This window comes from Leiobunum rupestre, chromosome 3, assembly GCF_980474605.1.
Source record: "Leiobunum rupestre chromosome 3, qqLeiRupe1.1.hap1, whole genome shotgun sequence".
In the NCBI taxonomy this organism is placed as follows: domain Eukaryota; kingdom Metazoa; phylum Arthropoda; class Arachnida; order Opiliones; family Sclerosomatidae; genus Leiobunum; species Leiobunum rupestre.
Window position 1 is genome coordinate 37,728,434 of NC_143386.1, and position 23,981 is coordinate 37,752,414.

The window sequence follows — 23,981 nt, forward strand, 5'->3', positions numbered from 1 at the left end:
GTGAAAGAGACGTCAATTGTTTTCGCGCCAACGCTATTTGTACGTTTTCGGTGACGCTCTACAATTTTCTCATGGACAATTTTCTTATAGCACCTAGCTGTTAAAATTTAAATTTACAAAAAACGTGAAAATATTTTTCGATTTAGATACAATTTCGGTAGAAAGTGTCCCCCGGTACGTATAATGTACAGTACTAATTTCAACTTTCTAGAAAAATTATTTTTTGAAAAAAATCACTTTTTCGAGCGAAAAAAACACCCTGTATTTACCAGGAAACACGTGACGTGAAACACATGAATAAGTGTCTTATATTCTAACTTAAATGAGACGGACTATACCTACACTATTTAACCCCTGATAACGAAGAGAAGCAAATAAACAGTGCAACGGCTCGCAATTTCATTGGCTGCGTATTACGTCACCTTATTTATTTTCTGTAGCTTACGAAATTTGCGAAAAAATATTTAAGCCTACTTTTTGTTAAGTGTTTCGATTAATTTGGTCAGATTCGAACCAAAGTTAGATAGTTTGTCTTTTTCTTGAAAACATATTTTGCAGTTGAGGATTATTAACTAATTTAGCTCGTCACATAGTGTTTAAGACCTCAAATATTCCTTAATCATGTAGAAATGTATTTATTTATTTATGTCTTCACAATGTTGAGGACAAAATATTGACTATCAACGAAAGTACATCATACTATTAATTATAACATTAAATTAGTTTTTCGGAGCTTGACCAGCCAGAATTCCGCCATCAACGGGTAACGCAACGCCTGTCACCATCGAAGCTTTGTCACTCAGCAGAAACAATACCACATTTGAGACATCTTCAACTTCTAATATATGAAAAAATTGTGTTTTTATTATCAGCAGAATATTGGGATGCTGAACTAACGATGAACTTTCAAAAATCTAAAACTTAAACGAGAGTAGAGATCGGCGGAGCAAATAAATTAACCGTCAAATTTTCAAATAATCATAAAATTTAGGATCAACTGTTTATTTACGAACATTTTAGACGAATAAACAACGATTTAACATGCAAAAATAATCGTTTTTTTGTGATATTTTTGGATAATTGTCGGTTATGAATAAAAATAAATAATTGGACAATTTCTTATTCAAACGCCGATCTCTAAACGAGAGTTTTTACCGCAGACTCTTTTGAGCGGAGTAAGAGCGCTTATTTCTTCCAAAAATTAGGATTTTTGTCGACCAGACTAAGCATCCTCTCAGTTTTGACAATTTGGGGGTTAACGCAGTTCACGCGGATCTGTAAAAGTTATTTAGAATTTGAACATTAGACAATCTCTCGGATAAGCCTGGTAACACGAAAATACTTGGTGGGGTCCGAGTTCGATGGCCATTATTTGATTGAGCTTATCAAGAGCAGCTTTCGTGCTCGAGTAGGCGCGGAAGTTCGCGTAACCTGTGAGTGAAGTCACGCTGGAAACATTCACGATAGAACCACCTTGACCCTTTGCCTTCATGCCTTTAATCACCGCCTAAATTTACCAATAAATACTTTTGTTATTTGTAATAATTTCAATAAGCAGAATCATGTTGCAAATGTTCAAATTTCAGTTAGTCGAATCATGTTTAAATTTCCTTTGTACAAATTTCCTATTTGATTTATGAGGTATTGATTCCTTGTTTTAAGTGATAGATTTTCATGTAATGAAAAGACTAATCATAATTATCTACCATCCTTACTTTTCTTGATATTATATTTAGTTATGTTCAGTTAAATGAAGTATCACATTTATTTTAGCATATTTTGAAAATTTATAGCGTGTTACGAACATTCGCGTCATGAACAAGGGATATACAATCCTTTTAATTGGCACTAACGGATTATTACCTGTGAAACGTTAATGACGGATTTAACGTTTATGTTTAACAGTCTGTCGTAACTTTCCAAATTAATTTCTTCGAATGGTTCGATCTGAGTCATAATTGCGGCATTGTTGACCAATAAATCGAAATGTCCAAGCTCCTCAATCGCCCGACGTGACCCTTCCAAGTCGTCCAAATCAACGCAAAGTATTTCCAGCTTCCCCACCTGCGCCGCAAATTCAAGAAACATTAGAACTGAACTACCAAATTGTCATACGTGTCAAAGCAAGAATACCCGCAAGTACCAAGAAAATGTGAGCAAAGCATTAACCTCTGAAACTACCCTCCTGTACTTCGTAGCTTATTTTTCTCTGATATTTAATCACAAAACGTAAACGCAGATGGCAATCGTCGGTTGGGAAAGTGACAAAAAATCGAAAGCCGACCAAGGGTATGCAAGGATAGGTGCAAAATCCCTTCCTTTACATATTCTTAGGTATATCAATTCATTCTTGGTGAAAGTCACTTACGGAATTTTTAACCTTTATTCGGAAAAAGAACATGGCAACCATTTATATGTAAGCCAAAACTAACGATTTGACAGTAAACATTTGTTTTACTATGTAAAACCCTTTGCTTAATTGCAAAGTCCTAAACTTGCTGTGTTGGGTGCAAGTAACGCCATCTTCTAAAGTTCGTGATCATTATAAATTTTCGGCCACTTCACTAGTCTCAACTGACAATTATTTATATAATATTATATAATATAGCTTAAGTAACCAGAATTAATACTAAAATGGAAATATTTCTTGTATCATTCAGATATCGTAAAATAATAAAAAATCAACCATTAATTATATTATCAATAAATAAAAAATCAACCATTAATTATATTATCAATAAATAAAAAATCAACCATTAATTATATTATCAATAAATAAAAAATCAACCATTAATTATATTAGCAATAAATAAAAAATTATATTAGCAATAAATAAATATTTATATTAGCAATAAAACAATACACTGATGGAACGTGGTTGTCGTACTTGTATTTAAAAGATAATGAAATTAAAATTAACTTTATTTTTAATTAAACGTCTTAACAAGTACAAAAAACCAACTAACCTGTGTCACTTCTTGTTGCAAAGTTTCCAAATGACTAAGTGTTCTGGAAAGGGCGACCACTTGAGCTCCACATTGTACCAAATGTTTGGCAATTTGTCTACCAATCCCTGGAATAATTTCCCCACATTGTTGAATTTTAGTAGCACATACCTCTCCCGGCGCCAGTGACAAAAGCGCGTTTTCCCGTAAAATCAATGTTCATTTTCAATTCGTTTTCGAAGGCACCGTCACTTTCGAAGTCGAGCTATGACTGATAAAACCTCTGCGAACGCCTCTACGACTGCCACCTGAAGCTTGTTTTCCACTTGCGCGCGTCAAAATGCATTTTGAAATAAAAGCGTTATAACGTAAATACGTCCCAAAGTTGAGTGCCGTGCCTTTTTATGCGCTAGTGAAACTCAAGGCTAACAGTTCAACCACTTTTATTCCGTAAAATAATATCATGTTTTCATCATGGGAGTTCAATGTTTTCCCAGTACCTACTCTTGGCTAACGCTCAACGTCTGTTTTTACCTCTCCGAGGGGACTATGTCCTCTAGGAGGGGTAATACAATACCGTGTCTGTCGGTGTGTCTTTGGGTGGGGGCGGGTGTGTGGGTGTCTGTTTGTTTGTCTGCGAACGCTTTCGCATTTTCGGAGCCAAGTGTAATCGCTGCGTACGCAGTTTCTTAGAATTAGGGAAAAGGTTTCTCCAAAAGCACCCTCTTTTTTTCATTGGTCGTATTATAATTTTCTTTTGCGAAATGTGATTGTACGTGAATAATCTTCGACGTTTGGGACGGACCGAGTGCTGAGGGTTACGGTAAACCTCTCAATGGCAGGGTTTCCACCAAATCTTAACGGTATACATCATAGAATCATTTTGCGATCGCATCGGGTGGGTTTCGAACCGAGCCCTCCTGCATGACAGGCGAGTGATCTAACACAGAACCACCGATACATGTACGGTTCATTGAAAATTATAAGCTCAACTTAAGCGGAAGAGTATATTAATAGTTTTTAAAGTCTAAATTTTTTTACGTATCAAATTTTCAAGGTCAAATCTTAATTTAGCGCAGTCAGCAGAGATAAGAGGTTTAAAGGATAGAACCCGTGGGTAGTCCACTTAGTTAGTTTTATGAATACAATTTCAAGTGGTATACAACGCGCTTTTTTCGTTTTACTTACTTTACTCGTTACTTCGTTATTTATTTTACGTGTTTTCTTATAGGCTTTAAATGTGTGATACATTTTCGTTAATGTGGTTTCGTTGGTCTTATATTTTGAGATATGCGCTGTTGTTTAGCCCTCACTATTCAATTAAGGTTTTTTATGTGCGTTATAAGCCGGGAATTGTTAAAGGTAAGGTGTTTTTGGTTTTTTCAATTACCATTTTCATTACCGTGGGTATATGGATTGACATATTTTTGAAACGCTTATTTCTGGCATTGATTTTCAATGCAATAGATGCAGTGCTTCCATATGCGGGGAATTTTTTCTTTTTCCGGAATTTTTCAACCTTTAAAAACGCTAAAATGGAATAATGTAATTTAAGAGGGAAAACGGGAAAAGCGATGGATATTTAATAAAGGGTGATTATAAAAGTAATGAAAGTCACGATCTAAATATCCAAAGCAACTTTTGAGGATATGTTTTTGCAAAACTATTCAAATGTAAAAAATTTTGTAATAAATAAAACCTTAAAGTTGGATTCATTTTCAGAATTAATCTGAATATCTATATAAAAAAATGGGAATTTCAAGGCGAAAAACGCGAAAAACAGGATTTTTCATTTAATGAAATTATCGCAAGAGGATAATTTTAGATATCAAATGTGGAAGCTCTGTATAGACGTCTGCTATGCTGTCGTAACTGGATTCTGCAGTTTTGTGTTTCAAACTACTACTCGCAAAATATTATAACCTTAATTAATATGCTGTTTTATATGTTAAATTAAAATTTTGTATAAATACATAAGAAATTAAACGGTTTAAGGAGTTTGCAACTTTCTATGTAAGCTAATTATCTTAATGAATTTATAAAACAGACATATACTAACATAAGTTCTATCTATCCAAGTCTGCACTTATTATTTTAAACTTCTGTTTAAAATATAATTATACATCAGCATTTAAATTTGGCATGCATGATGAAAAACTGAAGATCCTCACAAGTCAAGTACCCGCTGGTAGTAAAAAAGAGTGACATTAGAGTAACATTAAAATGACCACATTTCTTTCTAGAAAGGCCTGATGAAACGTGTGCAGTTACACTGCAGTAGCCTGTTTGAATTATTAAAGGGACTTTCAAGAAAGACCTAGTCGAATTGAAATAAATCATTCAGTCGTAACTTTGGGTTCACTATTACGTATTTTAAATTGACTAGAGGGTCTCTTGAAAGTCTTTAATAAAAGAAAATTCATGACTTATCTTTTCTAAGCTAAAGGACAAGACACTTGGCTCTCCTTGCACTTGCAGGCTCTCTCTATAGGTAGAGAATATCATATGTTGATTATGACATAGCCGCCTAGATTTAACTCTAGGCGGCTATTTTTGTGAAATTAGAGGCTATAACTGCACCTATTCTGTTAACTTTAATAACTTTCTTGATTAAATTGATTGCAAATCTCTTTTATTGATGACTTTTTTACTAGTTTAGTTTCTATAATGAGTTTCAGCAATTTAAATGCTGTAATTTTACACGTAATCCTATATTTTGCTTTTTAAAATAATTCCAAAAAATAACTCTTTTAATTCTTAAACATTTCCAATATCTGTGCCTTCATTGATCCCAACTACCCCTTAAATCAACCTTCCAACTGCTTTGATAAAAGCATTTTTTTATTTAATATAATAATAACCCAATCAAACCACAAGGTAATTCAAATACTTAGAAATGCAGAAAATGTCAATACATATACCCACGTTAATGAAAATGGTTAAAAAGTACCGATAGACAAAAAACTAACTAAGTGGACTACCAACGGGCTCTATCCTTTAAACCTCTTATCTCTGCTGACTGCGCTAAATTAAGATTTGACCTCGAAAATTTGATACGTAAAAAAATTTAGACTTCAAAAACTATTAATATACTCTTCCCCTTAAGCTGAGCTAATAATTTTCTATGAACCGTACATGTATCGGTGGTTCTGTGGTAGATCACTCGCCTGTCATGCAGGAGGGCTCGGTTCGAAACCCACCCGATGCGATCGCAAAATGATTCTATGATGTATACCGTTAAGATTTGGTGGAAACCCTGCCATTGAGAGGTTTACCGTAACCCTCAGCACTCGGTCCGTCCCAAACGTCGAAGATTATTCACGTACAATCACATTTCGTAAAAGAAAATTATAATACGACCAATGAAAAAAAGAGGGTGCTTTTGGAGAAACCTTTTCCCTTATTCTAAGAAACTGCGTACGCAGCGATTACACTTTGCTCCGAAAATGCGAAAGCGTTCGCAGACAAACAGACAGACACCCACACACCCACAGACACACCGACAGACACGGTGTATGTATTACCCCTCCTAGAGGACATAGTCCCCTCGGAGAGGTAAAATCAAACGTTGAGCGTTAGCCAAGACTAGGTACTGGGAAAACATTGAACTCCCATGATGAAAACATGATATTATTTTACGGAATAAAAGTGGTTGAACTGTTAGTCTTGAGTTTCACTAGCGCATAAAACGGCACGGCACTCAACTTTGGGACGTATTTACGGTATAACGCTTTTATTTCAAAATGCATTTTGACGAACGCAGGTGGAAAACAAGCTTGAGGTGGCAGTCGTAGAGGCGTTCGCAGAGGTTTTATCAGTCATAGCTCGACGTCGAAAGTAACGGTGCCTTCGAAAACGAATTGAAAATGAACATTGATTTTACGGGAAAACGCGCTTTGGTCACTGGCGCCGGGAGAGGTATGTGCTACTAAAATTAAACTGTTTAATTATCATTCAACAATGTGGGAAATTATTCCAGGGATTGGTAGACAAATTGCCAAACATTTGGTACAATGTGGAGCTCAAGTGGTCGCCCTTTCCAGAACACTTAGTCATTTGGAAACTTTGCAACAAGAAGTGACTCAGGTTAGTTGGTTTTTTTGTACTTGTTAAGACGTTTAATTAAAAATAGAGTTAATTTTAATTTCATTATCTTTTAAATACAAGTACGACAACCACGTTCCATCAGTGTATTGTATTATTGCTAATATAAATATTTATTTATTGCTAATATAATTTTTTATTTATTGCTAATATAATTAATGATTGATTTTTTATTTATTGATAATATAATTAATGGTTGATTTTTTATTTATTGATAATATAATTAATGGTTGATTTTTTATTATTTTACGATATCTGAATGATACAAGAAATATTTCCATTTTAGTATTAATTTTGGTTACTTAAGCTATATTATATAATATAATATAATATAAATAATTGTCAGTTGAGACTAGTGAAGTGGCCGAAAATTTATAATGATCACGAACTTTAGAAGATGGCGTTACTTGCTTTCCATTTTTTTAAAAAAGAGCACCCAACACAGCAAGTTTAGGACTTGGCAATTAAGCAAAGGGTTTTACATAGTAAAACAAATGTTTACTGTCAAATCTTTAGTTTTTGCTCACATATTCTGGCAATAAAATGGTTGCCATGTTCTTTTTCCGAATAAAGGTTAAAAATTCCCTGAGTGACTTTCACCAAGAATGAATTGATATACCTAAGAATATGTAAAGGAAGGGATTTTGCACCTATCCTTGCATACCCTTAGTCGGCTTTCGATTTTTCGTCACTTTCCCTACCGACGATTGCCATCTGCGTTTACGTTTTGTGTTAGAATATCAGAGAAAAATTAGCTACGAAGTACAGGAGGGTAAATTCAGAGGCTAATGCTATGCTCACATTTTCTTGGTACTTGCGGGTATTCTTGCTTTGACACGTATGACAATTTGGTAGTTTAGTTCTAATGTTTCTTGAATTTGCGGCGCAGGTGGGGAAGCTTGAAATAATTTGTGTTGATTTGGAGGACTTGGAAGGGTCACGTCGGGCGATTGAGGAGCTTGGACAATTCGATTTAGTGGTCAACAATGCCGCAATTATGACTCGGGAACCATTCGACGAAATTAATTTGGAAAGTTACGACAGAATGTTAAACATAAACGTTAAATCCGTCATTAACGTTTCACAGGTAATAATCCATTAGTGCTAATTAAAAGGATTTCACATCCCTTGTTCATGACGCGAATGTTCGTAATGCGCCTTAAGTTTAAAAAATATAATAAAATCAATGTGATATTTTATTTAACTGAACATAACTAAATATAATATCAAGAAAAGTAAGGATGGTAGATAATTATGATTAGTCTTTTCATTACATGAAAATCTATCACTTAAAACGAGGAATCAATACCTCATAAATCAAATAGGAAATTTGTACAAAGGAAATTTAAACATGATTCGACTTACTGAAATTCGAATATTTGCAACTTGATTCAACTTAAGCCTCGTTCACACTAGGCCTTCAAATCGATTCAAATCGATTCAAAACGATTTGCGCTTCTCGTGTGAACACTTTCGTAAATCGATTTGAATCGATTACGCGAAACTGCTTCTGTAACCAGTTTCGAACCGTTTCGGCTAAGATTTCCAAAAAATTGGCGGGGATAAAATGGCGTCGTCACACTCGTCAGCTCAGTGGGGAGACGACCGAGTTAAAAAGTTACTTTTAATTTTGAAAGAAAGGGATATTGTTTCACAGTTAGACTCTGTGAGGAGAAATGACGCGATATACAGGGATTTAGTTAAAGAGCTAGAAGATGAAGTAGGTGTAAAATATTCAGTGGCTCAAGTACGAAGTAAGGTAAAGGCCCTAAAGAATAACTGGAAGGCAGTTCGTGATAACAATAGTGTAAGTGGTCATGCTAGGAAAACCTGTACATTTTTCGAGGAAATGGATGAGTTATGGGGAAATAGGTAAGATTTATTTTCAGGTTTCAGCTAAGGCATTATTACAGTTAACCAGTAAATGATACCTAAACCAATGGTAAATGTTTAATTGGTATTTAATTTACCATTTATAGACCAATTGCCAAACCCCCGAAGGTAATTGACTCGGGTCTAAACAGCTGTAAAAAATCAAAAAGCACCTTTTCAAATGCTATTAAAACAAAATCAGCTGCTAATTCAACTTCCAGTACGAGTGAGATATTTACATTTGAGGATGGTAATTTTTACTTATCGGATGAAACTAGTAATAAAGATGGGTCCCTCTATGATATAAACAATGATTCAGTTTTTGATAGTGAGTATTTGTAACAATAAAAGGGACTTTTTTGAGCTTATGTCACAGAAATTTATGATTGAAGGTGGAATTGGAGAGTTTGAAAAACTTCAAAACACTGTACCGACATCAGTGTCAGATAGAAATAACAGGGAAGTTTTATCTAAAGATATATCGCCAGAAAGTAAAGAGGATATTGACTTTCAAAAAGTGCCTATTGCAATGGAAGAAAGTTTAGCTGAATCATCAAGTAAACGTAAGCGATAAATAAAATTAATATATTTTCAACAACCCATTTTTCTTATGAGAGAACAGATATAGTCTGGGAGCTAAAGCTTGTCTATATCCTTGCCTGGAGGTGAGGTACACCATTGACTCTCATATTCCTGTAATACCTTCACAGATTTACAGGAAGTTATTAGCCCATTGCTTTCTGTCGAAAATTCTGACTTTTCTCATAGAGTTTCGAGGTTATCCCCTCTTAACTATTTCTTACCTGTAGGCCCAATACGAAAAAGGAAACCAAGCAAGGTTGAAGCCTTGGCAAAAGATCTCATGAACCAGTTTGAAAGTACATCATCTAGTCAGCAAATAGAATTTCTAGAAATTCAGCACAAATTTGAACTAGAACTCTTTGAAAAAATGATGAAAACTGAAGAAGAAAGAGAAAAACGGCAACAAGTGCATGAACTTAAAGTTCTTGAACTGTTGATGAGAAAATAGGACCATCAAAACCTCTAAAATAGCCTAAGTTATGCTTTAAACCTCAAACATATATAGGTTTTTCATTAAGATATGAGTTTTATCTATTTTGCTCATTTCAATGTTTAGATGGCCAAAATGTTTGTTTCAAAATAGATTTAAAAATTATTATAAAAACCTTTTTAGTTTCTAATGTTTAATATGAGTTTGTAAATTTAAGCGACTGTAATTTCATAGTTATTTAGTTTGTCGCAGTGCTCTACTAATATCACATTTTAAAGAGTTCCATATTTAATTTGCTAAAGATAATACTCTTAGCACACCTTGCTATAATATTCAATAATCTCAAGAAAAGTACCAAAACATTAAAGTTGAAAAAATTATCCAGTGGACATGTAGGGCGAATCTGTAGGAGTGTAAACGTAGATTTGATGTGTGTAGTCTACACTCCTACAATACACATTTTCTATTCTAGTCTTAACTATTCTAATGTATTGGTTGTCTTATTTAAAATATTTTTATTTTGTATAAACAAGTTGCTTCTAAATTTATAAATACTTGGTTTTCACCAAATTAAAATGTTTTACATTTTTATAGCTCTCAAAACATAATATTTAACTAGTTACGAATGATGTTCATTTTCCACACTTTGTTGCAAAGTTTTCTGCCTCATAAAATGCTTGGCCAGGGCATTTCGAATATTTTTCGCATCATTGCCCTGTGAAAATTGCAAAGGATAGTCATCTGGCTGTTGGTACGTTTGTTCCTCATCAGTTAGATTCATCCAATCTTGAAGAAATATTTCTTTTTCACCTTCACATAAATTATGCAATGCACAGCATGCCGCAATAACTTTCAGAACATTGGAGAGCTGCATGTCATTAGTTTTTAGAAGGCATCTCCATCGACCTTTAAGTCTCCCAAATGAGTGTTCAACTTTAACTCTAGCATGATTTAATCTAAAATAACCAAAAATTTGGTTTTGGAATTTAACAACAGTCCCCTCTCATCCAATTCAAAAAATAAATAGTATCATTAAATCATTTTCTTTATAAACTTACATTTCCACTGCAAATCAAATTAAAAAATGTTCTTGCCCATATCTAGGTTAGGTTGGGTAGGAGTAGTATATAAGACACTAGGAGGCTCTGTTCTGAACAATACCTTGTTCTGAAAATCACTTCCGTGATAATTTTTGCTAATTGCCTTACTTCTATTCTTATATTACTTATGATACTATTAATTTTTAAATTTGAGGTGAAAGAGTTATTTCTTTGTTTGATTACCTGATGTTAAAATAACTTTGTTCTTGAGTCAACCTTGTCCTTTCTGAATACGCTTTCATCAAATAGGTTTTAAGAGGGTAAGCCGGGTCACCAATTAACAACAATGGAATTTCCGTCCCTTCCAAGACCATAGGTTTCTGTAATGCTATAATTAACTAACTCAAATTCACAGGGCAAAATTAATAAAAACAGATAATTACATTTGGCAAAAGAGTTTTGGCTTCCAGATTGTGGTACAACGACGAATTTCCAAACACTCTCGCATCATGGACACTACCTGGCCACCCAATTACAATATCAATAAACCTAAATGCAAACAATGTTAGTTAATACAGCTCCAATAAAAAAGATAAAATGTCACTTACTTTCCTTTATTGTCCACAACAGCTTGCATTAAAACTGAGTGCCAACCCTTGCGATTGTAATAATCCTTTTTAAATTCGACTGGAGCTATTATGGGAATGTGGGTCCCATCTATGGCACCACAACACTGTGGGAATCCCAAATCAATACTAAATCCCTCTACTACCTTCTCAAGTTTCTTCCCAGTTGGAAAGGAAATTTCCGAGACAAGGATCTCTTCAATCGCTTCACAAACCTTCAAAAAACTTTAGTAAATGCAAATTCATTGTGTATTTGAAAATTTAATTTACCTCGTGAAATGTTACACAAGCGGTATTTCTAGCAACACTGAATAGGTTACCGATAGTTCTAAATTCTCCAGGGGTAGCAAATTTGTACAGAGCAAGGGCTACTTTTCGTTCAACTGTTAATGATTTGCGAAAAATTGTGTCTTGTTTGAAGAGTCGATCACGAAGGATATCACAGAGAATAAAAAAAGTTTTTTTATTCATTCTAAAGTCGCCTCTGAACTCAGTTTCAGTATACGTGGTAAGAACTCTGTCTTCCCAGAAGTCCACATGCATACGCGGCCTACACCATATCGACCGAGGCTTAGGGATAAGTCTCTCGTCGCTAAATATTAATGTTAACATTATTTCCAGGAATTTTCTTCTTTTTACTTGGTTCATGACTTGGTTTATGAATAACAACCTCCTCTTTGCTTGGAACACAAAATTGTTTACCAAAAAGGTACGACGTCTTTCAGGGGAATTTTTTAAATATCGCAACAAGAGTTCTGGCGGTGGGGTCATTTTTTGAAGCAGACGATAGATAAGACGATAAATCGGTTTTTACATTAGACGTGTGAACTGATGGCGCTAAAACCGAAACTAGGCGATTTAAATATCGGTTTGATTTTGTCGATACAAATCGATTTACCCACGCTAGTGTGACCGTAGCTTTATTGAAATTCGAACATTTTCAGTTTGAATTGATAATTAAAATTCGTAAATTTTCAGCTTGATTCGACATTGAAATTCGAACATATGCAACTTGATTTGTTTATTTAAAGTTATTACAAATAACAAAATTATTTACTGGTAAATTTAGGCGGTGATTAAAGGCATGAAGGCAAAGGGTCAAGGTGGTTGTATCGTGAATGTTTCCAGCATGGCTTCACTCACAGGTTACGCGAACTTCAGCGCCTACTCGAGCACGAAAGCTGCTCTGGATAAGCTCAGCCAAATAATGGCCATCGAACTCGGACCCCACCAAGTATTTCCGTGTTACCTGTCTTACCCGAGAGATTGTCTAATGTTCAAATTCTCAATAACTATTGCAGATCCGCGTGAACTGCGTTAACCCCCAAGCTGTCAAAACTGAGAGGTTGCTTAGTCGGGTCGACCAAAATCCTACTTTCTTGGAAGAAATAAGCTCTATTACTCCGCTCAAAAGAGTCTGCGGTAAAAACTCTCGTTTAGAGATCGGCGTTTGAATAAGAAATTGTCCAATTATTTATTTTTATTCATAACCAAGAATTATCCAAAAATATCACAAAAAAACGATTATTTTTGCCGGTTATTTTATTTGTTCCGCCGATCTCTACTCTCGTCTCAGTTTTAACTTTTATTATCGTTCATCGTTAGTTCAGCATCCCAATATTCTGCTGATAATAAAAACACAATTTCTTCATATATTAGAAGTTGAAGATGTCTCAAATGTGGTATTGTTTCTGCTGAGTGACAAAGCTTCGATGGTGACAGGCGTTGCGTTACTCGTTGATGGCGGCCTTCTGGCTGGTCAAGCTCTGAAAACTAATTTAATGTTATAATTAATAGTATGATGTACTTTCGTTGATAGTCAATATTTTGTCCTCAATATTGTGAAGACATAAAATATATAAATACATTTCTACATGATTAAGGAACGACTTTTTGCTCTTTTTCAAAAATATTTGAGGTCTTAAACACTATGTGACGAGCTAAATTAGATAATAATCCTCAACTGCAAAATATGTTTTCAAGAAAAAGACAAACTATCTAACTTTGGTACGAACCTGACCAAATTAATCGAAATACTAACAAAAACTAGGCTTAAATATTTATTCGCAAATTTCGTAAGCTACAGAAAAGAAATAAGGTGACTTAATACGCAGCCAATGAATTTGCGACCCGTTGCACGGTTTATTTGCTTCTCTTTGTTATCAGGGGTTGAATAGTGTTAGTATAGTCCATCTCATTTAAGTTAGAATATAAGACTCTTATTCAGTCATGTGTTTCACGTCACGTGTTTCCTACGTGCACGGAATTTAGCAGCCAGTTGCAAAAATCCGGCCGTTGTTGAGCGTCTCCATCTCGTAAACCGTGTTGAAGCGTTGCTCTGTAAGGATGGTACTTATGCCTATATAAAATTTCCCAAATGCGAGTTTTACTGCAAGCCAAATCCTTACTCGCCGCGGCACAACTACTACGTGGGTATGTGGCAAAAAAGGCTAAAACGGTGTTTTCAAAGTCCAAATCCCGCTGACCAGGCCCACGAAATCGAGGTTGTACGTTACCATACTGTTGAAAGTCATTTACAGCTCACCTTACAGTAGTTATGGATGGTCTTCTATCTGGATGTCGTTGCTCAAAGATCTCACTCACTCGTCGAAGATTTGTTCCACCTTCCGCGTAGTAAATGGCCACTAGTTCCATACGATCAGCTCTGGAATATTGAGGCATGATTGTTAAGATTTATTACGACAATAATGTTACTCAGTTTGTATTACAGTTTGTATTACAGTTATTTAAATATCAAATAAATTTTTAAGTTTTTACTGACCTTTAAACCTTTGGTCTATTTATCTTCTCGCATATCAGGGTTAAAATAGGTTTCGAATACGACTAGATGCAAACACAGGCCTATTAGATTAAAAAACTAATAGTAAAAGTCAATAGCTAAAAGAGCCAGATTGTGGTTTCAACAAGTTGGCAAGCCAAAATATACCTCTCCTCGGAAGAATTGTCCCTAATGGTATTAATTTCTCGAGATAACTCTTAAAGATTGATCTCCGCAATTCAGAGTTATTTACTTCAACCGTAATCCCGGTTTTATAATAATTGAGACGAAACAACCGATTATAATTTATTCAGAATTTTATAAATTAAGTAGTTACAACAGTGCGTTAGACGTACTAAAAAATGCACAATTGAGTTTAACCCTTTTTACAGTACACGTTTATCAGTTGAATATAATACGAAGCAAATTTTAATGAAAGAAATATCTACAGAGGGTATTTGTATTTTTCTCGCTTACGAAATAGTTGCCGGATCTTTTGGCCGTATTCTGCATGACCCCGCAAGTAAGAAGGGAAACGCCTATCTTGCTTCGGCCCTACCATTCGACGAGAGCTCACTGATTTCCCTCTTCTTTCCCCTCTTGCTTGGCCAATTGAAGGGCTGCTTTAGTGTGACGTATTACTTGTTTTGAATTCCAAACTTCCGGTTAAGATTTTCCGACATTTTTAATATCATTTGTAAAGTGAATTTTGCCGAAACTGCAGTGGGAGTTATTTCTGCTGTCTTGGGAATTGAAGCGATAGGCTTAGCGGAAGAAGTAGAAATTTTTAACGAAGGTAGCATGGAATTGAAAATGTTGAGCTAAGCGCATCATTAAAGAAGCAGGTATTTAATATTTACGTTACAATCGTTGAACATAAGGTTTTAATTGGCGTTTTTTTTACAGTTAAGGATCTTTGCAACGTGTTTTTTTCTAGTAACCACGAAACTGGGCTACGTTCAGTAACGCTCATCAACACATGCGGCTTTCCGGTACAAAATTATAAAATTGAAGAGCCAATGGTACAATACTCTTTGTAAATTATGATTACATTATTAATTTGGAAATACAAATATTTTTATTTGCAGATGCGTACTACCGAATGAACTCTGCGCACATCAATAATACACATTCGCATGTATATTTGGGTGATATCTTTGCACGTTGGCTTAGTGTCCTAACCCACAAGGGCTGGGGCTTAAAAATACGTCAATACGAATGATATTTACCGTAATATTTTTATTTACTGTTAGGGCCGATGTGTCGATGTAATATAATTTTATCCTGCTGTCTCTTGCATAATTTTTCGAACTTTGAAAAATTTCGCCCGTCCTGTTACAATTAGCAAGAATATTTTTCAATCAAGAGCACTAAACTCAGTTAATTCATTAGCATTATACTTAAAGGTAATATTTATTTTATCACAATTGCTTTTTACTTAAATTTTTTTCCCTACTCCAGAAGCTTCATTTATCTTCCGAATGTCTCACTCTCTCTGGATGCAGTCAGACTGAAAAGGCTGAATGTAACAATTAACAATTATCTCATCGCATCATTACCACTCTTTATATATTGCAGATTTTTCACAGAAAGCCCCTATTCAGATGTAAATACTACCAGGTACTCCTCCATACGACAATTATGCAATAATATATACAAGTGTTTTCTTTTAAGTGGTTCATTTTTAAGTATGTCTGGATATTATCCGCCACCAGTATTGTTATTTCTTGCATCAGTTTTTAGGTTGTTCCATTTTTGTAAAATCAGATGACGAAATTTTGTGGTCTAGCAAAGCAGATTAACCACGAGTGCAACTGTTTCCCATCGATTATTCTGCCTATAGTTATGAGCACTGCTTTATGCCGCTGAAGCTCTTCACATTTGGGTTCCTTAAGATGGGGAATAGAGGCTTCCACTTCCTCCACAGCATAAGAAGGGTCTTCATCACCCATTTTTAAACAATTGCTTAGTGCTTATGAAAATATCTCACAAAACCGAACTGAGTCAAATATTTATTTCACAAATTTCTACACATTTTCCAAACAATACTAAAAAACTATTTATTTTTGTGATTGGGAGAAAAAAACCTGTAGGGATGGCGAATGGGTGAGCAGTTATTTCCATAAGTTGATTTAAGAGCCATCCCTATTTAAATACAGCCAATTATAGCAACATAAAAGGTGTAATTATCACCACCGCCTACATTTGGCTGTTGGAAAAGAGCTCCAGCCGCTTAGTAACTACTGATAATACAATCACTAGTTCGTTACTCCTATAGGAGTAACGAACTAGTGATTGTATTATCAGTTCGTTACTCCTACAGGTTCCTATTTTGATATGGCTTATAGGTGCATAATTTTATATGGCCTACAGGTTCATAATTCTTGCTAGAATATAATTCCATAAAGTAAACGAACTAAAGAATATTCGTCACTTGTTGGTGACTTCACGAAGCACTTCTTCCGTTTTCCCCGCGCAACTGAGCGCTCAAAGTTGGCTGTAAATTTATGTAAATTTTATTCAATAAATTGTACACTAGAGCCAAAAGTGACATAAGACCCAAAAGTGTGTCAACTCTACCTTTGCGCCCGTTAAAATATTTACTGAGAGCTAGTCTCACAACAGACTACATAACCTACTAGTTGGAATAGTACTAGCAACGATATATTTAGTCTATGGTCTAGCGCGATCTCTTCAATTTTTTTCTCCCGTAGACATACGTTCTAAAACGCCTCACTCGACGGCGCTGAAGTGGAGGAAATTTCAAATTTTGATGACGTATTTTCAACCCCCTCTCCCACTCCCTCTTTTTACTTCGCGACAAGCTCCTATTAAACATTATACCGTACTGACACACTTTTGGGTCTTATGTCGCTTTTGCTAAAGCTGAATATGTAATAAAAATATTGTCAAAAATAATTATATTTTTATTCTGTTTAAATTTCAAACAAGATTACCATGGAAGGCTATTTTTAATTATTGTTATTATTCTAAAAGATGTTGTTCTAATGTTAATGAAATTTAAAATAGATGGCATTGTTTTAGGGCTATTACTTTTTGGTTTGTAAGAAGATGGCATTACAAAAGTTTGGAATAAAAAATGAAAAATAGATGGCATTGCAAATTTTCTTCCCTAAAATAACACTAGATGACACTGTACGCTTAATTTTGGAGTAGAGGGCGTTTTAACGTTATTTCCGGCACATGGGTCATCAAGAGTCACGTCACACTAGTGACGTCGCTGCAGCCCTTCAATTGGCCAAGCAAGAGGGGAAGAAGAGGGAAATCAGTGAGCTCTCGTCGAATGGTAGGGCCGAAGCAAGTAGGCGTTTCCCTTCTTACTTGCGGGGTCATGCAGAATACGGCCGTTTAACGCTTATTTTATTTCAACATCGCCCTTGATAAATATCCACACCAATAAAAAAATTATAAACAAGAAGCGAAAAACTTACCATTCACAAAGCACAGAAAGCCACTTGACTAAACGACAGCTCGTAAATTAATAAATGACCGTAGACGGAATAGTTATGGCTCTTTATAAATAAAAACAAACCAACCTAATTGATGAACTGCATTAAACATCTTAATCAGTCGAGAAAACGTTTAAAATAAATTACGAAGTAATGACGACCCAATTAAAAACGAGACCAACATAAGTGTAAGAGCACGATGTATACAACTCGATAAAAATATGCAACTGAACAAACGAAATAGATTACAAAAAACTAACGGGTTCTACCCTTTAACCATCTTATCTGCTGACTGCGCTAAAACAAGATTTGACCTTTAAATTTCCATACGTAAAGTATTTAGACTTTAACAAGTTCACAAAAATTAAAAAACAAAGTTCAATAAACAATATATACAGATATTGTATTCATCGGCTTAGTAAAAAAACCCGCCTTCTCATAATGGTTCCTTTACTTTCTATTCTTTTTCCTAAAGAAGTCAATGGCTCGGCGGTGAACTATCCGCATTGTAACAATGCGAACCGAGTTCAAATCCTGATCACGTTGAAGTTTTACATTAAAATACTAAAATATTTAAATAAATATAAGATTAATATAATTTATAAATATTTAATTAAAAAATAAGATTATTATAATTTATAGATATTTAATTAAATATAAGACTAATATAATTTATAAATATTTAATTAAATATAAGTATAATATAATTATAAATATTTAATTAAATATAAGATTAGTATAATTTATTAATATTTAATTAAATATAAGATTAATATAATTTATAAATATTTAATTAAATATAAGATTGATATAATTTATAAATATTTTAAATGATGTAGATTAAATTATAGTACCTAACGTTATAACTTCGTAAAGGCTTAGTGGTTAGAGTAACTATCTTGCACGCAGCAGACCCGGGTTCGATTCCCGGCCGGCGCCAATTGATACTAAGACGAATACCGTGAACAATTGGTATAAGCCCTGCCATTGGACGTTGAGAGTTTACATAACGCTCAGCACTCGGTCCGTCCCAAAAGTCAAGAAGAAGTTGAAGAGGAAACGCCCGCACAAACACAACAGACTCAACACCCACAAACGTCACAACATTCACACCCTACACATAAACATTACAATAACTAAATATCCAATCAAACTGAATTAAAACTGTCACGACGATGAGCGTTAACGAAAAAACCACCATCCAAACCCAACCCAACCACAAATTAATCCGTTAACGCTCACCGTCACACGGTGGTTTTGCCAACCCTTCGACAGTCCTAGCAACTGCGTACGCAATGTGTAACCTTTGCGAACACGTTCGCCGGACAGACAGACACACAGACACCGTGATTGTATAAACCCTCAAAGGGGACGTTGTCCCGTCGGAGAGGTAATAAGAGTGCGACGCATCATGACCCCCGAAATGTGAAATACTGTATTTCAAAACGATGAATAGGGGGAAACGGTTCGGCACATTGTCCAGCAAGGTCACCAGATATTACGTAATTTAAATCGCCATTAATAAATTAATTTATTTAATTTCTTTGCCATTGTCTCAGTGGTGTTTATTGCATTAAACACCAGATTAACAAATTTCTGACTTTCATAAAGTTACACTACTCTCCCAATGGAATTCAAAAAAAGTTATTTTAGCTTGCCCAACTTGACACTTTTTCAAGTCATATTTTTTCAGTGAAAAAGACGACTATTTTTTTCGCGCTAACGCTATTTTTACGCTCTACAATTTTCTCATTGACAATTTTCTTAAAGCAGCTAGCGGTTAAAATTTTAATTTTCAAAAAACGTGAAAATATTTTTCGATTTAGTTGCAATTTTGGTAGAAAGTGTTCCCCGGCACGTATAATGTACAGTACAAATTTCAACTTTCTAGAAAACAAAGTTTTTGAAAAATATCACTTTTTCGAGCAACATTAACTCCCTGTATATCACTAGATTGGAAGACAGGTAGTTTTTTCGTACATAAATAGTAGATAAATAAATAGGTTGGAAAAGTGCTAAGCTATACGTTGTGCTCGCGTAGATATAAGGCTTATTTACACGTGCTCCTGCTTTACCGGATATATTTGCAAAATATATCAGTAAATTGGTAATTGAGGTTTATAAAAGTGGACAAATAACCAGTCGCGTAGACAAGTGAATGGTTCCTTTTAAAAAACCCTCCCTTGGGTGTATCTTTGACTATGGAAAATTTGTATTCCCTTCCTTACCCCCTCTTAACTCTTACATAGTCTGACACAGCCTTGGACGCGTTTCTGGCTATGTCACTGCAAATATCATTTAAACATAAAATTTATAGATAAGTTTTTACCTTTTAAAGAAAACATTTCGCATAGTCGTTAGTAGGTTTCGAGGTATTAACAACACATACATACTACTAGTTTCTAAAACGTGCAAAAACACTTTGGTTGTCATGTCACCAGTTAGCACGTTTTTCACCAGGTATTTTTAAATGTTAAACTATGCGTACTTACCGATTTTACAATGCCCTTATTAAGTTTCAATTACATTAAATCATAAGGTATTAAGCTGATATTTGGCGTGTAGTAAGGAGTTATTTTTCGTGTATTTGACGGTTAAATTGCATACATTAAGAGATTATTTCGAGTACATTAATGTGTTTAAGTTCTTTTTCGTGCAATAATTCGTTATTTTGCGTGCATTAATTTGTAGAGGAATTTTTAATAATTATTTAACACGGATAAGCCTATTCGAGTTTCGCCAAGGTTTCAATTTCTTTTGGGATTACCCTTAACCCGTACGCTTTTCCACTGTATAGTCAACGCGGTTCAAATGTCACGGCCAATATTAGGGAAGCTGAACTAAAACCGGTACTATCGTTAACGACAGACCTTAAGCCCATCGCGTACTGTTGAAGCGCGCTATCCCATTCTTTGTAGTCGACCCCAACGAAGGAGGCGATCATAGTAGCAATCGTTCGATTGTACCTTTCGGTCATATTAGACTGTGGAGTGTAAAACGACGTAAACCTCTGCTTAATACGCAATTTAATAAAAACTTGCTCCATTATTTTAGACGCAAAAGTCTTTCCGTTATCGGAAGTAATGGTGATGGGTAAACCAAAACGTGTATAGATGTCATCTACTAAATGGCGGACAATTGGGGGCGCGGTAGCGTTCCTTAGCGGAAACACTTCCACCCATCTATTTAATGTAACGGTAATTACCAATGTATAGCGATGGCCTCTTTTAGATCTAGGGTAAGGGCCTTTTAAATCCATTGATGTAAACTCCCAGGGCTCGGGAATTTTGTTTAATTTCACCAACCCTGCGGGGAGCTAGTTAGATGATTTATGAATTTGGCACATGGTGCAAGAGCGACAATAATTGACTATATCCAGGGTCATACCCTTTCAAGTGTATTGAATCTGGGTGCGCTTCATGGTTTTATTTACGCCGAAGAGACCAGACGAAGGAATATCGTGGCTAAGATGCAATTTTCGCGGACGCAAAGCGGGTGGTACCAAAACTTTAAAATTAACCCAACCTGGGGGGTCCATTTTCCCCATATCCCGAAATAGTAAGCCTTCCCTAATATCCCAAGAAGGGGCAACGCGTTCCACCCAGGATTTTATTATCTCATTTTCGGGAAGCTTGTTTTCTGCAAAATATCTGTATAAAGCACCAAGCTGATCATCCGCGCGCAGGGTAGCTATAATCCCCTGATTATCAAAGCGAAGGACAGCGGTAGAATTTTCGATCGCAGCTACCTGACCGTCAGGGGAAATTTTGCCACGGCGAAAACAACGCCTAAAAGCCCGCGCTCCGTCGTGGAATATTTAGATTTCTTAGCGTTTAGGGCGCGACTGACATACTGGAGCACGTGTTTTTGTTTATCGATGGTTTGACAAAGGACCCCACCAAGTCCGTAATTTGAAGCGTCGATGTAAATCTGAAAGCTTCGTCTATATATAAACAGGGGTTTTCAGTATGGGGCAGATAAAAGGTGGTTCTTAATTAAGTTGAATGCAGTTTCCTGATCCGCACCCCAAGACCAAAAGAGCGGTGGACGGTTTGGCTAGTTTAGAAAAGTCTTTTACGAACCTGCGGTAATGCGATGCCATCCCCATAAAAGTTCTAAGTTCCCGAACGTTCTTTAGGGCTTGCATTTTGGCAATAGAAGCTGTTTTATCTGGGTCTACCATAATTCCTGATTCCGACACTGTATGGCCTAATTTGGGGTGGCGGAGTGGTTAGCGCTTTCGCCTCGCAGCAAGAGGAGCCGGGTTTGATCTCAACTTGTGGCACTGGGTTAAAACTCGGAACTACTCCTTCCGCGGTGAGTTTGCAAGTTCTCTCCCCACTGGTTAAAGGGGTTTTCCCCCGAATTCTTCGGTTTCCCCTTCCATAAACACTTGTTGATGTTAACGGTAATAGTGAGTGTAGGGAGCTGTTGGCTCGCGTGACATGAAGGGCTTGCCACCACCCTCTTACGCATTGTAACCCGGCCACCTATTTAAGGGCATTATAAGTCGCTAGATGGCTTGAGCCTAAGGTGGTGCCTTGGGTATTAGCCTAGCTGATTATTATTATAATAGTTTACACTATTTCTGGCAAATCTGTGTTTTGGACGCTTTGACGGTGAAACCCGCGTCTAGTAACCTATTAAAAACCCCGTCAAGTGTTTTTACATGCGTTTCAAAATCTGCCGAAGCTACGATTATATTATCTATAGATAGGCACACACTCCACGGCTTGATAAATCCATGAAAATGGAATTTACCATTTAAAAACTACGTGGTGAAACTAGTGCTCGGCAGTCGATTAATTTTTATCCATGAATAAAATAAGCTCGGCTATATTTCAATAATATTTATTTAAATAACCAATAGTTGAATAAAAATTGTAAAATATTTAAATAATCGAAAGTGAATAAGCCTATTATTTAAATAATCGAAAGTGAATAAGCCTATTATTTAAATAAAACAAACAATTATTAAAATAAATACCACTTTTATTCAAATAAATGCTTGGTTGCGTAAAACACATAATTAAATAATTTAAAATGATATTCTTTTTACCAACGTTTTTTAAATAAATCGGAAAATTTGTGGATAATGAATAAACTATTCCGAACACTAGGTGAAACACGTTCTAACTGATGACATGATCAACCAAACGTGTTTCGTATAAGTTTTAGAAACCTCGATTAAACATTATTTACGTGATGTCTGGGTACTGATTTTTACACGGGTGCTTATGTGGTCATAAAAACTGAGGGGTAGGTCACTCCGCGAACTCGGTGTACACTGTCGTACCTCTGACTATGCTAATAAGAGTTCGTACCTTTAACAGTACTAAGTACTCGAACTCGGTGTACAAGTCATCCGATAGTGTCTTACCCCTCGATAAAAACACGCACTCACGCTTATTCTTTAGCTACCAAGGATCTTGGTGGGATAGTGGGAACTATATAATCAACCAGATTTTTTTAATATGGTTTCAGTGGAATGCGTGTCGGTGGTTCTGTGGTTGAACACCGGAAATGCTTTTTTTTTCAAATCCCGATCACCGGAAATGCTTTTTTTTTCAATCCCGATCACCGGAAATGATTTTTTTTTCAAATCACGATCACCGGAAATGCTTCTTTTAAAAAATCCCGATCCCCGGAAATGCTTTTTTTTTTCAAATCCCGATCCCCGGAAATGTGTTTTTTTTTTCAAATACCGATCCCCGGAAATGCTTTTTTTTCAAATCCCGATCCCCGGAAATGCTTTTTTTTTCAAATACCAATCCCCGGAAATGCTTTTTTTTTCAAATCCCGATCCCCGGAAATGCTTTTTTTTTTCAAATCCCGATCCCCGGAAATGCTTTTTTTTTTAAATCCCGATCCCCGGAAATGCTTTTTTTTTTTTAAATCCCGATCCCCGGAAATGCTTTTTTTTTCAAATCCCGATCCCCGGAAATGCTTTTTTTTTAAATCCCGATCCCCGGAAATGCTTTTTTTTTTCAAATCCCGATCCCCGGAAATGCTTTTTTTTTTCAAATCCCGATCCCCGGAAATGCTTTTTTTTTTAAATCCCGATCCCCGGAAATGCTTTTTTTTTTCAAATCCCGATCCCCGGAAATGCTTTTTTTTTCAAATCCTGATCCCC

General features: G+C 35.5%; 2 protein-coding genes across 2 annotated transcripts; one reads left to right on the forward strand and one right to left on the reverse strand.

The window, feature by feature from the left end:
• Window positions 1–650: 650 nt before the first annotated feature.
• Window positions 651–3,191, reverse strand: LOC149951652 (L-xylulose reductase-like). Its single transcript, XM_090170097.1, has 6 exons — window positions 3,117–3,191; window positions 2,967–3,073; window positions 1,864–2,064; window positions 1,343–1,507; window positions 1,156–1,275; window positions 651–838 (listed from the first exon to the last, which is right to left on the reverse strand). The coding sequence occupies exons 1-5, from the start codon at window positions 3,166–3,168 to the stop codon at window positions 1,186–1,188; spliced, it is 615 nt and encodes a 204-aa protein (XP_090026223.1). The 5' UTR covers window positions 3,169–3,191; the 3' UTR covers window positions 651–838; window positions 1,156–1,185.
• A 3,504-nt stretch (window positions 3,192–6,695) lies between these two features.
• LOC149951653 (L-xylulose reductase-like) lies at window positions 6,696–13,389 on the forward strand. The gene is made up of 6 exons (XM_090169638.1): window positions 6,696–6,863; window positions 6,925–7,031; window positions 7,939–8,136; window positions 12,669–12,833; window positions 12,901–13,021; window positions 13,259–13,389. The coding sequence occupies exons 1-6, from the start codon at window positions 6,812–6,814 to the stop codon at window positions 13,387–13,389; spliced, it is 774 nt and encodes a 257-aa protein (XP_090025764.1). The 5' UTR covers window positions 6,696–6,811.
• Window positions 13,390–23,981: the final 10,592 nt, after the last annotated feature.